The sequence below is a fragment of the Sapajus apella genome, unplaced genomic scaffold, assembly GCF_009761245.1.
Source record: "Sapajus apella isolate SASKATOON/1434 unplaced genomic scaffold, GSC_monkey_1.0 scaffold1, whole genome shotgun sequence".
In the NCBI taxonomy this organism is placed as follows: Eukaryota; Metazoa; Chordata; class Mammalia; order Primates; family Cebidae; genus Sapajus; species Sapajus apella.
Genome location: NW_022436941.1, coordinates 63043832 through 63061812, shown reverse-complemented (window position 1 = coordinate 63061812; position 17981 = coordinate 63043832). Strand labels below are relative to the sequence as shown.

The 17981-nt window shown below is 37.6% G+C and overlaps 1 protein-coding gene across 1 annotated transcript in view; it reads left to right on the top strand.

The window, feature by feature from the left end:
* Positions 1–2499: 2499 nt before the first annotated feature.
* The window catches only part of AGGF1 (angiogenic factor with G-patch and FHA domains 1), a 33641-nt gene continuing 18159 nt past the window's right edge, over positions 2500–17981 (top strand). Inside the window, exons 1-7 of the mRNA XM_032277825.1 lie at positions 2500–3069; positions 5845–5947; positions 6976–7178; positions 7989–8153; positions 11562–11750; positions 15542–15872; positions 17356–17467. Coding sequence (XP_032133716.1) covers positions 2857–3069; positions 5845–5947; positions 6976–7178; positions 7989–8153; positions 11562–11750; positions 15542–15872; positions 17356–17467 — 1316 coding nt within the window. The 5' untranslated portion in view covers positions 2500–2856. The remainder of the gene's footprint in view (positions 3070–5844; positions 5948–6975; positions 7179–7988; positions 8154–11561; positions 11751–15541; positions 15873–17355; positions 17468–17981) is intronic.

Sequence of the window (17981 nt, the reverse complement as noted above, 5' to 3'; positions counted from 1 at the left end):
CTAGAACATTGATCTTCTCCTGCCCTTGGCACTCCTAGTTCTCAAACCTTCAGACTTGGACTGGAATCTATACTGTTTGCTCCCCAGCTCTCATGCCTTCAAATGACAACATTGGCTTTCCTGGATATCCAGCTTGCAGACAACAGATTGTGGGACTTCTCAGACTCTGTAATCACACAAGCCAATTCCTTATATTAAATCATATGACGGCCACACATGGTGGCTCATGCCTTTAATCCTAGCTCTAGTAGGAACTGCCAGCAGTTTGGGAGGCCAAGGCAGGTGGATTACCTGAGGTCAAGAGTTCAAGACCAGCCTGACCAACATGGTGAAACCCCGTCTATACTAAAAATACAAAAAAATTGGGTTTGGTGATGGATACCTGTAATCCCAGCCACTCAGGAGCCTGAGGTGGGAGAATCACTTGATCCAAAAAACAAAACAAAATAAATCGTATGACACTGAAGTTACAGATATTACTTTCCTAATTTGAACCATTATTTTAAAACAAAGAGATTTCACATACAAATCCTGATATTTTTTGAAAAATCAGAAGCTCTGCAACACGGGGTCCACATTCCTACATGTCTCCACAGTTCTCAGGAGCTGAGTAGTAGCTGCCCTGTCCATTTATTTGCTTTATCTCCCTAGCCCTTGGAGCCATTTAAGTTTGCTTTATACAGTACTAGTTCTACAGCCAGATCTGTTTCTTAAGTTTCAGATAGGCTTCTGCAGTGCTCATTATTTGCCAAATACCTCAAACTCAAAATGATCAACAAAATCAAAACTAAAGCATCCCTTCCTCCTCATGCAACATACTCTTCTCCGATAGTCACTATTGTCAGGTCTGCATACGCAAACCTGGAGTCTGAAAGTCTGAAGTCCTGCTTGCCTCGGCTGAAGTCTCCCACCCCTTGCCTGCATTCGCCATTGTCCCTGATCACCCAGCGGAGCTTCCCTGGACAAGCCCCTCACCCAACCCTGCCATCTTAACTGTTCTTATGATAATGTAAATACCTCTCACCCAACCCCACCACTGTAACTAAACTTACTCTGCAACACCTCTGCCCCCCAAAAAGTACTCAAACCTATAAAACCAACTCCTATCCCACTGCCCTTTGCTAATACCCTTTTCAGCCTTAGCCCACCTGCACCCAGGTGAATAAACAGCCATGTTCCTCACACAAAGCCTGTTTGGAAGGTCTCTTCATTCAAAGTGCATGTTTTTTCAACACCTACCTTCCTTGTCCAAGCTAGAAACCTGTTCATCACTTTGACTTTTCTTTCCCTAATATACTACAGTATAAAATTTTATTCACAATGAAACTACAGTGTCTAGGAATTAACCTGAGAGAATGCCCAAGACCTTTCCAGAAACAAGTGTTAAAACTGTGCTAAAGTCCAAGAAAAAGTTAAGGATGAGGAGTCGTTCAACAGGCAGCAGGTGGCTGGTTAGGCAATCATGATGGGTGAGAGGTATGGTGCCTCATTGTCCAGATGCAGTGATCTGGTAAGTTTCAGTTCCTTGATACTATACAGGAGGACTGATGGTTGGTTTCCCAGGAAAGGAACTCAAATAAGACAGATGTAAGTTTCTGAAGTTTTGAGACTGGGAGGGTCAATTTCCAGGTTTATTCAAAAGAAATCATAAACATCGGTTCTATAGGACAGTTGGGCTGATTTCACACCCACCGGCATTCCTTCCTGATAAGAGGCTACCAACCACAGAGAAGTGCTGGCCAATATACTAGGGACTGGCAGTGAAGATTTTCATGTCCTCTGCTTTGCCTTTTGATGTCAGAGGGCTGAAAATTTCACTCTGGGATCATGCTAACACGAGCATTTTTTGAATATGGGTCCCATAGAGAGGCAGGAAGCTTAATTGTGCATGTGCAAGTTTCTCCTTTCATAAATATTCATAACTCCTCCTACAGCTCATTGAATATGTATATTCGGCCACCCTGCTCACCATAAACCGTTCTCTTTGCCTTTCCCTCCAACTGTCTGTTCTCAGCTTCTGACCGTAGGCTATGCTACCAAGCCTGTCAGAATGGCCACCTTGCAGGCTTGTAACCCTTCATGAGAAATAAAGCTCTCTTCTAAATTTATCAACCTCCTCATTTTTCGGTTGACATTAGTAAGTACAGCATCAGAACAATACATTCCATTCCCGATTTACTATTACCTTTATTAGTCCCCTACAAATAATTTATGGGGTACTCTGTTATCTGTAAAATAAGGAGCTAAGAAACGCACGCTGTGCCAAAAGTTTGCTGAAGGGCAAATAGTTTGCTGAAATGCACACTATGCCAAAAGTTTGCTGAAGGCAAGTGCAAACGTCTAAGATAAGCGGCTGCAAGCCTCCCTATCACTCTAGGGCCACATTGCCACCATCTCACCACCCCTTGAGGGATCGCCCCTCCGCAGGCTAGAGGTCCGCAGGTACACTATCCGGTCCTTCCCACTTTCCGTAGTTTCCTGTTCCGTCTTAGCCCCGCCCACCGTCGGCGCCATTGTTTCCGGCTCTGTTCGGGAACCGCTGGAGAGCTTCTAGTCCGGGGTTTCGGACTGCTTATCCGACGCTCCTCCCCCTGTCTATGTATCTGAAGAAGGTAGTTCCCAGCAAACTTCTCCAGTTTCCAGGCCGTGCGCATCTAGCAGGGGCTCTCCGTTGTTGCCGGCAGCCCAGTTCAGCTGCAAACAAGTTTCTGGGCGTCATGGCCAGGGGCCACCGCAGCCGGCCGGGTGTGAGGCTGCCTTTCGCTGCCCGCGCGCTCCCCTGGCTTCTGGGTCTGCCAGCGGCCGTTTCGGCCTGAACGCTCCCCCGGGACTACTAGCCGTCTCGCGCCGGACCTCATGGCTTCGGAGGCGCAGTCCCCGCCGCCGCCTTCGGTGTCGCCGCCCGCCTCCCCTGAGCCGGAGCTGGCCCAGCTGAGGCGGAAGGTGGAGAAGTTGGAACGCGAACTGCGGAGCTGTAAGCGGCAGGTGCGGGAGATCGAGAAGCTGCTGCATCACACAGAACGGCTGTACCAGAACGCAGAAAGCAACAACCAGGAGCTCCGCACGCAGGTGCGCGGTCCGCCTCAGCCCCGCGCCCCAGCCAGCCCGAGGCGAGGTCTTCGAAGCCCTTAATAGTCTCCAAAGGGGTCCCTGGCAGGGACTCAGAACTACAATAGAGTGCTTGAAATAATTAGAAGTAAAAGCTTAGCATAGTTACAATTCCAGGTACGTTAGGAGCAAACCTGAGTTCAGGTTACTTGATTGAATCAATGTCCCGCGGCTGGCGTGAATTGAACTTCAGTACTATGGCTACATTGTCTTCGTTCTCACTTGACCCAAATCCCATTGGCAGTAGGTGCATTTATTCTAGATCACATTTGAGTTTATTAAAATGTTGACCTTGAGTCAGAATGGCATCTCTGCCATTTCCCGGATGTGTAAACTTATACTGAGCCTCCGTTCCCCATCAGATGAGAATGATAGCTCACAGTTGTGAAGGTGAAATAAAATGAAACATGAGAAAACAATTTTACAAACTTTTGAACGCTGTGCTCTGAGCGTTTATCGTCTTGGGTTTTCTTGTGGAAGTAGGGAAGATACATAACTGCCTTTGTTGGAGACGTTAAGCAGCTTATTTCGTTTTCAGACTAAATAGTAGGGACAAATAGTAATACTTAAACTGTCACATTAAAAACAAAAAAACCAGGAGCATAATATATATTTTTTTCCACCTTGATCTGTTGGGCCGTTGCACCCTCTCCCGGTTATTTCCAGTTACTAGTTTCAATTTAACTGTTGTCTAGTTGTTTATAATTTATTGATACGCTTACTAAAACCAATATATAGGCTGAGCACTAAAACGTCATCAAACTTTTTAACGTTTTGTTACCAAATGAGCTATGAAAATAACTGCTGGGTTGCAATGACTTTGTATGGCCTTTACATAGAGTTCTTGACATTATGATATAGGAAACTTTATTTTTTTTAGTCAATTTGAACACCTAACGGTGTGTACAGTTGTGCTAGGAGAATACAGATATGGTAAGAAATATGGGGAGAGGAGCAAAATATGACAGGCTTTTTTTTTTTTTTTAATGACAGCCGTTTCAAAACTCTTTTATAATTCTAAATTGTTAAAGTACTTCTTGTGTTAGAGATTCTAAAAGAAAACATTTTTTGCTAATCTTCAGAGAGCCAGCATTTTGTATGTTACTGTTAATTTGATAAATCAGACTAAGTAATGATACTTTGTGAACAGGATCCTTTATTTCTTACAAAAAAGTTTTTATGCTAATATTTTAAGAAATCAGCAATTCTCCCTAAAGAATTAGAAAATTTAAATGCTATTAATTCCCATTCATATTATCTAATATCATTCAGTGTTCTCCACCTGTATTTATTAAATATGTTAATTCCACTTACAAGCTTTAATGCACTTTAAAAAATAGTAGTTCTACGACTAACTGCAGCAGAAGCGAACAGAAGGTGGCTGCCTGCACTGTCCTCCACGTGCTTCCATTTTAGTCCAATATTAAAAATTTAATCACAAAGTCTCAACTCTACCTTGGATAGTAATAACTCCTTAACTCTCCTAGTCAGCCTCCCTTGGTTGGGGAGGGGTGGATTTGATTAACTGTCACCCCAAATTACTGAATATGGGTTATCTGGAGCAGTTAAAAAGTTTTGCTTGAGAATTATTGATGAACTACTAGAGAACCATAATATGTATAGACTTTGTAGAAGGTCCAAAAATAGCCTTGTGCAAATTACTTGTCAGATACTTTATATGTAAAATTAGGATTAGGACAACTAATATTTCAGGTGGTTGTGTGAATTAATGAGATGTTACCCAAAACATCAAGTATAGTGCAAAGCATGTGCTAGATACTAAGTAGTCTAATTCATGCTAATAGGGATAGTAGCCAGAGCCAGGATAAGGGCAAGGCAGTCAGGCTCCTAGGGCAAGGAATTTAATGGGGCACTAATCCCCAGGTATGGACTCTGTACTTGTATGAATCAGAGGAGTGCCTGAAATTTTTCATGCTCTGTGTCTTGCTTTTCTCAATGTAGTTCTTGCCCTAGTAGTAGCAACAGATTGAGTAACTCATGAAGTGCTTGGATAATTTGTATATAATCAGTTTTAGCACCTTTCTCTGCTTTAGCTTTATCATTAAATCAATATTTAAAAGCTTGTTTTTTAGTTGGTTTCATGTGTGTAGGAGACATTGTCTCATAATGAGGTCCTCCCAGACTGAGGTACATTCACTGAGGCAATGTGTTATCTGCTTTTGGGCATTTCCACACTCTATTTCTCTCTGTCCTATGTAGTAGCATCATTTTAAGGGTATTTCAGTGTGTGTGTGAAGTACACATAGGACAGATGCCCCTGTTGGAGAGTCACCTTCCCTGCTCTCTTCTGCTGCAGTTAATTATAGGACTACTGTTTAATGAAAAAATGTATTAAAGCTTGTAGGTGGCATTAACATATTCAAGTGGATAGTTAATTCCAAGTGGAAGATACAGAATGATATTAGATAATTCGGTAGGGATGATGATTTTGTCATTTTAAAATTTTCTAATTTTTGGCTGGGCACGGTGGCTCAGGTGATCCACCCACCTCGGTCTCCCAGAGTGCTAGGATTATAGGTGTGAGCCACTGCACCCGGCAAAAATGTCTTTTAAATGTAAAAGGTAAAATAATTTTAGCTTTTTTGAAAGGGAAGCTTGCTGCTCTTGACATTTCTCTAAAACTTTTATCAAGAAAAACATAACAGCAAGAGACTGGTATGTATATTATTAGATGGTTACATGATTTCTTTTTCCTAAAGCCTTGTTTTCTTTCAGGTGGAAGAACTCAGTAAAATACTCCATTGTGGGAGAAATGAAGATAATAAAAAATCTGATGTAGAAGTACAAACAGAGAACCATGCTCCTTGGTCAATCTCAGGTATTCAGCTTATAGTGAGGATATGCTAATACTGTTACATTCAAATCATGCTAATGTGGAGTTTTCTTTAAATTTAAAATAAACTAAGATCAAGGTAAATGAGAATTGTTAATACCATTGACTTCTCTCCATATGATATGGTATTTTCAGATAATCAATTTGTTCTTCTGGCGGAAAAAGTAGAAATGTATTGTCATTCCTGTGATTTCTGTAATGTTGCTATTATGTTTTCAGTGGCACACTCACTGAGTAATTTTTGGCATGCAGTTAGCCGTCTACTTCCATAGGCTGGCCTTCCTTGTGACCAGAGGCATTTGTTTTCTTGCTGATGAGTTCTGATTAGAATTGTGTATAGTATTAATCTCTTAGACCCTTGTGGGAATGGTGAGCCCACCACCGTGGCCTCACTAGTAGCCTTATGTTATAAGGCAGAATAGCTGAGATACTGAGTTTTAATATATATGCATCACAAGAAGAAGTCATCTTACCTATTAAGTTTTGCCTCGCTTCATTCAGGACATAATTTGGCTAAATTGCTAAACATTGCAGTAGTGCTAACCTTATTTATCTGTATGATATGTTTTAAAAAGTCTGCATCAATAGAGAAATTTGACCAAAAAAAAAAAAAAATCAACCCCTAATTCCTTGTGTTTTTATTTCATTATCAATTGATAAGCAACAGTATTAAGTTATCTGGTTAGAAGTTGAGAGTTAAGTTTTTTTTAATAGAACATAAGCCATCTACATATTTTTATTTTACTCTTGTTGTAAAAAATGTAAACCAACTTAACCTTTTTTTTCTCTTTTTAACCTGACAGCTAGGGTCCTGAAGGAGACATTAGAATAAAAAATATACACTTCTGCACTTAACCTGAACCATCTGTTTTAATCTTTTAAAATTTGTACAGTTATAAAAATCATTTATTTGAAGTATGTGCTTTTTGTGTTTAAATGCCAGTGTTTTGGAATTAAGTCCTTTTTATATACATTCTAATATGATATGATTTCACTTAATTTTTTTGCTACAGATTATTATTATCAGACATACTACAATGATGTTAGTCTTCCAAATAAAGTGACTGAACTGTTAGATCAACAAGATCAAGATATCAAAACGTCTACTTTGAATTCCAAAGACCAGTTACAAATAGAAAATGATGCTTACTCTGGTACTGATGGAACGGAAAATGTTAAATGTAGACAAGAGGACCATTTTGCCTCAAATTCACAGGTAATGAAATGCTAAACATGAAACTGTTGATGTCCAAGAACTTGTCCTTCTATATTGTTATTATGTGGAAAGATAGACTTCTTTAATTTATCACAGCATATGCAAGGGTTATAAACATTATTATGTGTAATTATGCAAAGAATATTAGTTTTTCAAAAACAAAAATTTGAACTTGTTCATATGTGTAGTGGTTTTCCTGCTACATTGTAGTCCAAAATTTTGTGATACACATGAACTAAAACAAAATTTGTCCAGATATTTTGACTCAACCAAAGAACTGTGGACAACAATACCACATTTAAACCTAAAAAAATTTTAATGTCCCATTATGTCAAATACCCTGCCACTGTTCAAATTCCCCTGAAAGTTCTATAAATTTGTTTTTATAGTTTGTTTGAATCAGGATCCCCGTTGTGTTTGATATATCTCATTTAATCTACATTTTTCTCCATTTATCTTTTTGAAATTTTTTTCCCATTGAACATATAATTATTGAAGAACCTAGATCTTTGTCTTAGCCAATATTTCAGGGTCTATATTTTGTGGATGGCTTCCCTGTGGTATCATACATTTGTTCTCAAATAATTGTCACTTATTTTTAGTGCCTTCAAAACTGTGTCAGAGTTGAATTTACTGACACACTAGTAACTATTGTAAAAAAGTGTTTCAAATCGTAATTGATAGCCATCCTTTTTCATTGTAGAAATTGAAATAATTTCCTAAATACAATCTCAGGTCTTTAGTTCAGCCAGCCTTTTAATTGTTGTACAGAAGCTTTTGTCTTACTTGGCACGACTGTATCTTTTACAGGAGCCAGCATCTGCATTAGCAACAGAAGATGCGTCCTTAGAAGGCTCATCATTAGCTGAAAGTTTGAGAGCTGCAGCAGAAGAAGCTGTATCACAGACTGGATTTAGTTATGATGAAAATACTGGACTGTATTTTGACCACAGCACTGGTTTCTATTATGATTCTGTAAGTATCTCAGACTTTTTTTTTAAATTGAGACAGAGTCTCCTTCTGTCACCCAGGCTGGAGTTCAGTGGTGCAATCTCAGCTCACTGCAACTTCCACTCCCCAGGTTCAAGTGATTCTTATGTCTCAGCATCCTGAGTAGCTGGGATTACAGGTGTGCACCACAACAGCCAGCTAATTTTTCTTATTTTTAGTAGAGGCAGGGTTTCTCCATTGTTGGCCAGGCTGGTCTCGAACTTCATCTCAGACCTTTTAATATTGTATGATACATTCTTAGTGCCTGATATCAAATATTAAACCCTAAGTTGAAGTAAGAGAACAAAAAGCTGCATTTAAAAATTATGTGTGGCTAGGCACAGTGGCCCATGACGGTAATCCCAGTACTTTGGGCAGCCAAGGTGAGTGGATCACCTGAGGTCAGGAGTTCGAGACCAACATGGAGAAACCCATCTCTACTAAAAATACAGAATTAGCTGGGTGTGGTGGTACATGCTTATAATCCTATAATCCCAGCTACTTGGGAGGCTGAGGCAGGAGAATGTCTTGAACCTGAGAGGCGGAGGTTGCGATGAGCTGAGATCGCGCCATTGCGCCCTAGCCTGGGCAACAAGAGTGAAACTCTGTCTCAAGAAGAAAAAAAAATTATGTTTGATTCAAAACTATTTGACAGAGAATTCTAAAATAGCTTATGATGCCACACTTCTAAGTTTTAAAAATAAGGTTGTTTATTGTGATTATTATAGATAATGTTTTGGAGAAGTCTTTATGTATAAAAATAACATATAAAAATATTAGGTCTTTTTAAGTAAAAGCAGACAATTAACTACATTGTAAAATATTTTAGAACCTCAACTTTTTTTTTTCATAGAATTAATAGCAAAGTAAGATTATTAATTTTAGGCTTGGGGTGAGAATTTAAAAAATTATTTCAAATACTTTATGAATTCATTTTAGGCCACATAAGTAGACTTCTTTCTCGAATTTTTAGTAGCATGTTTATTATAGCCAGTGTTTTATATTCTGTGCCTTTTAAGCATTTCCTTTTTAAAAAATCAGCCTGTTAACTAGGCATGGTGGCTCACTCCTTGTAATCCCAGCCCTTTAGGAGGCTGAGGCAAGAGGATTGCTTGAGTCAAGAGTACAAGACCAGCCCGGGCAACATAGTGAAACTGTTTCTATAAAAAATTTAGGGCCGGGCGCGGTGGCTCAAGCCTGTAATCCCAGCACTTTGGGAGGCCGAGGCAGGTGGATCACGAGGTCAAGATATCGAGACCATCCTGGTCAACATGGTGAAACCCTGTCTCTACTAAAAATACAAAACATTAGCTGGGCATGGTGGCGTGTGCCTGTAATCCCAGCTACTCAGGAGGCTGAGGCAGGAGAATTGCCTGAACCCAGGAGGCGGAGGTTGCGGTGAGCCGAGATCGCGCCATTGCACTCCAGCCTGGGTAACAAGAGTGAAACTCCGTCTCAAAAAAATAAAAAAAAATCAGACTACAGGGTGAGTAGTGGCTCATCCCGTAGTTCCAGCTACTCAGGATGCTCATGTGGGAGCATCTCTTGAGCTGGGAAGATGGAGGCTGCAGTGAGCCATGATTGCACCACTGCCCTCCAGCCTAGGTGACAGAGTGAGATCCTGTCTCAAACAAACAAATAAACAAAAATCAGTCTGTTAACAGTGAGACCCAGGGATTTAATATGGGATCTAAAATATAACGGATCACTGATGAGGATAGAACCAGAAAATAAAATTCTTGATTTACAATAGTGTTATGGCTGTTGAAGTCTAATACTTAATTGGATTTCATTCAGGATTTGTTGACAGTGATAGAACTCACTCACATATCTCAACCTTAAGAATCTAGTAATGTAATCTGGTTTTCTGAGGAACTATAGAATGTGGTACACAAAAGTGGATTTTTTGTTCATCATTCCAGTTACAGGAATTATTGTTAACTTATCTAGAGAACATCAGGATAATACTAAATATCTCAATTAACATAAGAGATTTCATTAGTTTGTCAGTCTGCATATAGTAAACTGTAAGTCATTTGTGAAGAGAGGGTTTTCTTTCATGGGGAATGCTAATTGACAATGCTAATTAATAACCAGAAAATTAATGTTTAATCATTTATTCAAAGGAAGTACAGTAGTTAGTTTCTAGGAAAACAACAGTTACAAGTAGATACTAGTCTTTGTCAATCTTCTGCCTTCCTTTCTGTATCTTTCTCTTGACATCAGTTGTTTTGTAAATGGTTAGTTATATTTTGCAGTTTATATTTCTGAATAAATTAGGACCTTCGTTGTGTTGCCATTTTTATTGGGCTAATTTTTATTTTAGTAAAAAAATGTTTTTATATTTTGAAAATGTCTATGTTTTGGACTGACAAACAGATGAAAAACGTTTGAATTATAACAGTTCCATTATTACTAGAAATAAAGATTGGAAAGCCTCCATTCAATTTCTTAGTTAAGAGAAAGATGGTGAGAAATTGTAATATTTTTGTAAGAGATCTGCGAAATGCATGGACTAAAGACAATAAATTACAAGTATCAATAGTTAGAAAAATAAATTACTCTTTTTTAGGAAGTTTTAGTTGCTCAATTTCAGCATATCAAAAGATGTTTTTCCAAGTCTGGTCTGCATGGATTTATGATGTAAATAAAATATAGACTGTTCACTTAAATCTTAGTTATAGAGTACTGGCCAGTGTATCATAAATACAAATGATTACCTAATTTTATCTTTCTGGTTTTCAAATCTATAGTTTGCAAAGTTCATTTTTGCATGGTTCCTTGCAAGTCTGTCTTACTATAGAACTAATTAGTGAGGACAATTGTTTATTGATTTTATTATATAGAATGTTATCTTTTGGTATGTATGAACATTATTTTCAGAATTTTCTTCGCTGATTTTAAGTAATGAACGTCACAAATCTTTGTTTTATAACATAGGAGGGTTTAGGGATTTATACTGCCACATCATTATTGTGCAGTCGTTAAGAATAAAGTGTCTAGAATTGCTCTTATGTGGCCAGCTTTTTCTTATGCATGCCTTAGTTTTCATGCCTTCAAAAGTAGTATCAATTTTTGTTAGCATATTAAGTGGAATCGTAGAAATTGCTCTTTCTTATAAGTTAAAAATGGTCAAGTATTGACAATTTCGTATGATTCAATTTAATATTTAGATTTACTTGTTTCTCACACTAGAAAAAGTAGGTCAGCTATTGAATAGTAACGTATTTTGGAAGATTAAAGCATTTTTTATTCTCTTATCTTTAATTCATTGCCTTCTGAAAATACTGTAGTTCAAAGAAATATTTACTACATTTGAATATATTTGGTGTTTTTGTTAAGTTTATTTTCTTGTACATGAATAGAATTTATATTTTTTCTTGACTTTGAAAGGAAAATCAGCTCTATTATGATCCTTCCACTGGAATTTATTACTATTGTGATGTGGAAAGTGGTCGCTATCAGTTTCATTCTCGAGTAGATTTGCAACCTTATCAGACTTCTACCACAAAACAAAGTAAAGATAAAAAATTGAAGAAGAAAAGAAAGGATCAAGATTCTTCTGCAACAAATGAGGAAAAGGTAATGTCTTTGTAATTTTAAAAGTTTATGCATTGGTGATAATCTGATAATTAAGCCAAAAGTTTTTATGAAACTGACAGTCATTTAATAACTGTATTTCAAACATACCCTTTAAGATAAGAACCAAGGAAAGTTTAGATGGAGCAAACATGGACTTTGTCATAAACTATCACTAGAAGTAGAAAGCATTTCTTGAAATTCGAAGGAGGTAGATTTAGGGCAGATAAAATATCTCATGTTGTATAGTTTGGAAGAAGAATTCAGTCCCTCAGTTGATAAGTTGATGTCAGTGCACAATTCATAATAAAAGAAAAACAGTTTATAGGTAGACATAGATACAGGTTCAACTTTTTTAGTCATGTGGAGCAATTTTTTACCTATTAGGAAAACATTTTCAAAAAGTCCATTGCCGGCGACTATGGATTGACATAACTTAATTTATTAGGATTAAGAGTTTAAATGGCCTGCAAGATAATGGTTAAGAAAGTGAGAGTTATATTTAATTGAAAAAAGTATTATGTAGGCTTTCAGATGGTACTTATAAAGACTAAGGGGAACCCCCAAAATGCTTATCGTACAATGTTAAAAGAAGGAAAATATAAAAAGTTATCAGAATTCTTATTTCTACTCTCTAAACAGATAAGGTTGGTGGTTTATAGGTAAGAAAGGAGGCTTGTTTGTTGTGTTGACATTTTATCAACTGTGGTAACTATTTGATAGCTTACTCTTGAAATTTTATCTCATTGTTTTCTGTCCCATCCCATCCCGTCTGTCTTTTCTGGCCTGTCCTGTCCTATTTTGAGACAGGGTCTTGCTCTGTCACGGAGGTTGAGTGCAGTGGTGCCGTCATGCATGGCTCACTGCATCCTTGACCTCCTGGGCTCAAGTGATCTGCCTATTTTGGCCTCCCAAAGTGCTGGGACTATAGACGTGAGCCACTGTGCCAGCCAGTTTTTCTTTTCTTAACCAAAGAAAAATTACTTGATACTAAATTCTAAAGTTCACATAAGGAATTAGGATTCTTTTTTTTTTTTTTTTCTTTATTTGATTTGTTTCTGTTTTCTGTTTTTTGTTGACAATACTTAGGAATAGAAGAGTATATGACTAAAATACTAAAAGTGAGTTTTCTGTTTGCTTTTAAGATCTCTGTTTTAATGGCTTGTGCTTGTTACTAGTGGTTTAACTGTTTGAAAGGCTAGGTTGTGGGCCGGGTGCGGTGGCTGACGCCTGCAATCTCAACACTTTGGGTCGCTGAGGTGGGCGGGTGTCCTGAGTTCAGGGGTTCAAGACCAGCCTGGCCAACATGGTGAAACCCCATCTCTACTAAAAACACAAGAATTAGCCAGGTGTGGTGGCAGGTGCCTATAATCCCAGCTACTTGGGAGGCTGAGGCAGGAGAATGGCTTGAACCTGGGAGGTAGAGGTTATAGTGAGCCGAAATCGTGCTACTGCACTCCAGCCTGGGTGACAGAGTGAGACTCCATCTCAAAAAAAAAAAAAAAAAAAAAAGAAAGGCTAGGTTGTGAAAGCACCTCTCCCTAACAATAGAAAAAGAGCATATAGGGATCCCGAACAATAGAAAAAGAGTATATGTGGCCTTTACTGAAAAACTAGAGAATAGGGTGGAAAGCATTCTGTGATATTTTGGTCCCGCCTCACTCCCATAACTACTCATCTTTGCCATCCTTTGAAAATATGTGAATTCCAAGACAAGAACTTTAAGAAAAATCCTGTTGGAATTTTGAGAATTTCCTGAGGATTCTAAAAGGTACCTGTGAGGCCATGAGAGTATCTTTATCTGTTTTCTTTATTTTTATTTTTATTATTTTATTTAATTTTATTATTTTTTTTTGAGACGGAGTTTCACTCTTGTTAACCAGGCTGGAGTGCAATGGCGCGACCTCGGCTCACTGCAACCTCTACCTCCTGGGTTCGGGCAATTCTCCTGCCTCAGCCTCCTGAGTGGCTGGGATTACAGGCACGCGCCACCATGCCCAGCTAATTTTTTGTATTTTTAGTGGAGACGGGGTTTCACCATGTTGATCAGGATGGTCTCGATCTCTTGACCTCATGATCCACCCGCCTCGGCCTCCCAAAGTGCTAGGATTACAGGCGTGAGCCACCGTGCCCGGCCCTTTCTTTATTTTTAAAGATATTTTTGAGTTTCACTTTTTGTAGGTGGAGGTTATGTGAAGGAAGACGGTAGAGGAAATAGGAGTAAATAATTTGAAATATACATATGTGCCTCAGTGCCTGTAAATAAGCCCTACTTTCTTTTCATTTAATGGATATCTAACATTTTGTACTGGCAAATAGCTTTCCCTGCATATGTTGTTCAGTAAGTAATAAATATACAAGATTAGAAACTGCTTTTTTAAGAGAAATTTTTTGCTATAATTTTATAATGTAAAAAACCTCCTCATGGTTTTTCATCTCCCTTCCCTTGTTCTTGTCCCTGGTGAATTTGTATTGCTAGAAGCATATAGAATTTATCAAACTGTGAATGTTTAGACAGTCTCCAAGCTGAACTTAATGTTGTTATTAAAAATAGATGTGTGAGATGCTGTCATAGTTTATAAAATAAAATATATTAGGAGAGCATATGAATTCGCTTCATGTTGCTCTAAGGTAGAGGGAGAAGTGAGAGTGTGTTAGAAAACAAGGGAAAAAAAACAGAAAATAACTCTTCGCTCTTTCTAAGATTAAAATAATAGATTTGTCCATTGTATAACATGGTGGCTATAGTTAAAAACAATGTATTATATTCTTGAAAACTGCTGAGAGCAAATTTTAAGTTTCTTAACACCGAAAAATAAGTATTTGCGATAATGTACATGTTAATTACCTCAATGTAACCACTCTACATTGTGTACATATTTCAAAACATCATGTTGTACATGATAAAAATACAAAATTTTTGTTAATTAAAAAATAGATTTGTTTATAAGGCATATCAGCTATAAATGTACAGTAGATTATTCATAAAATAGATAGTTGTTAAAATTTTGGAATAAGATACTGTACTTTAAACTTTTGTGTTACCAAGCCAAATTAAATTTTGCTACATATTGAGTACATTTAGATCTTTAAATTCATGGTGTAAGTAAAGCTAATTCTGTGTCTTATTTGTGTTGACTTGCTAATTGGTTACAAGTTTAAAAAGAAAATTTAGAATAGGTATTCTTCAGGCCTGCGCTGTCCAGCAAGGCCACCAGCTACACGTGGCTGTCGAGCACTTGAAGTGTTGCTAGTCCAAACTCAAATGTGCTGTTAAGTGTAAAATACACTCTGGATTTTGCAGACTTAGTACAAAAAATAAATGTAAACTGTCTCAATAATTTCACTTTTTAAATGTGGCTACTAGAAAATATAAAAGTACAAATGTGTCTTGTGTTACATTTTTATTGTACATCATTAGTCTCCGATATCCCACAGTCCAGGCAATATGTGATGAGGGCTTGAACTAGGAATGTTAAGACACTGAGAATAGATAGAGGGACAGATTTGGGATATATTTTGAGAAAAATGTATAGTACTTGTAATAACTAATTTTACATGTGGTTAAGGGGCTCTCAGAGATAAAATATATAGGATTTTTAATTTGAATGATAAGAAGATGGAAATATCATTAACCAAGAAAGGAAATGTGAGAAGAAGAGGAGGGTACAGATTGTAACCATTGTTATTTTACTAACATATATCTTCACGACTTTATTGAAACTTAATTTAATAAGATAGTGATGTTTAAGAGTATTCTTCCCTGTTCCCACTATCTACCTACCCTTCTTCAGGATTTGAATTCAGAGGATCAAAAAGCCTTCAGTGTTGAACATATAAGCTGCAACGAGGAAGAAAATTTTTCACATATGAAAAAGAAGGCCAAAATAGGCATTCATCACAAAAATAGTCCCCCAAAATTCACTGTTCCAGCGAGTGGAAATACTGTAGAGTCTCCTCTTCATGAAAACATCTCCAATTCAACATCATTTAAAGATGAGAAAATCATGGAGACTGATAGTGAACCAGAGGAAGGTGAAATTACGGATTCTCAGACCGAGGATAGTTATGACGAAGACATTACCAGTGAAGGCAATGTAACTGCAGAAGATAGTGAGGATGAAGGTGAGTTAATAATCATTATGTACATAAATAGCCCAGTCTGGTAACTATAAAAGAGTAAAATCATTAAAAATGTTAGTGAGTCATAGTATTATCTGCCAAAAAGTAAACATTATTTTAATGTTATTGAAAATTATTTGGGCAGCCACTTGGTTATTCTTAGAGAGTAGGATGTGAATAAATGACTAATACTTGGACCTTCAGAAAGTTTCATTGTATTGAATGGCCTAGTCAATAGAACACAAAACCAAGTTACCTACATTCTAATCCTAAAATATGGATTAAGGCTGTTTTAGTTTGTTAGATACTTGTAGTCTACTTTTATAAAATAAGCTTTGAAAAACAAGTTGTCTTTAAAAAGTATACATTATGAATCTGACGTGGATATTATGGTAAGTCTAATTTTTTTTACTTGAATATATAAAGACATACTTTTACAGCACAGGATTTCATATTACAGTTGGCTGTCTGTATCCATGGGTTCTTCATTAGTGGATTTGAGCAACCTCAGGTCAAAAATATTCAGGGAAAAAAAATGGAAAGTTACATCTGTACTGAACATGTACAAACTTTTTTCTTGTTATCCTCTAAACAATACAGTGTATCTATTTATATAGTATTTACATTGTATTAGATATAAGTAATCTAGAGATTTAAAGTATACAGGAGGATGCACATAGAGTATATGCAAATACAATACCATTTATATAAGGACTTGAGTATCCATAGATTTTAGCATATGAGGACGGATCTTGGAACTAATCTGTCACAGATACTGAGGGCCAACTGTATAGTGTATGAGCTTATTTTGTTCTTTGGTTCTCAGTGGCATTTCTCTTGATTTATTTATTTATTTTTTTTGAGATGAAGTCTTGGTCTGTTGCCCAGGCTGGAGTGTATTGGTGTGATCTTGCCTCACTGCAACCTCTGCCTCCCAGGTTCAGACGATTCTCCACCCTCAGCCTCCTGAGTAGCTGGGACTGCAGGTGCACAGCACCATGCCCAGCTAATTTTTGTATTTTTAGTAGAGATGGTGTTTCACCATGTTGGCCATGATGGTCTCGATTTTCTGACCTCGTGATCCACCCACCTCAGCCTCCCAAAGTGTTGGGATTATAGGCATGAACCATTGTGCCCAACCTTTTTTTTTTTTTTTTTTTAAGTGGACTTAATTTTTGTAACTTAAAATAATATAAAAATATTTGGGATATTTTCCCATTCCAAAACCTTAAAAAATAAAGAGTTGATTATTTGTTAACTGTGACAGATTCTAAATACGCAGCAACCTTTCTGTTGATCACCTTAACAGTGTTAAGCCTTACCAATTGCTATGTATTATACAGCAGAATTTAAGAAGTTTGTTTTCGTCAGAATTAAGATTTTTTTGACCAACATATTTTTATTTTATGGATACCTCCTAGTTATCCCTATGGAATTCTTTTTCATAGCAGTTAAGTTAATGTTTACTCACTTCTTTCCTTGGCAGATGAAGACAAAATTTGGCCCCCATGTATTAGAGTAATTGTCATCAGATCACCTGTGTTGCAGACAGGATCACTCTTTATCATTACTGCTGTAAACCCTGCTACAATTGGAAGGTAAAATGGTTAATATTATTATATCATTGAGTTATTTCAGAGTATGTATTTTTTTGTTTGTTTGTTTTTTGTTTTTGGGACAGAGTCATGCTCTGTTGTCCAGGCTGGAGTGCAGTGGCACAATCTCGGCTCTGCCTCCTGGGTTCAAGCGATTGTCCTGCCTCAGCCTCCTGAGTAGCTGGGATTACAGGCATGCACCACCATGCCCAGCTGATTTTTGTATTTTTAGTAGAGATGGGTTTCACCATATTGGCCAGACTGCTCTCAAACTCCTGGTCTTGAGTGATCCACCCACCTCAGACTCCCGAAGTGCTGTGTTTACAGGCATGTAAGCCACCACGCCTGCCCATATGTTAAGCATTATTCTATGTGCTGTGGGTACAAAGAAGACTAATGCAAATCTCTACCCAAAGGAAACACGGTCTCGGGGAAAAAATGTGAACAAATAATCACTGTATGAAAGCACGGGAAATCTAGAGAAGCAGTAAGGAAACTGGATAATCTATAAACAGGA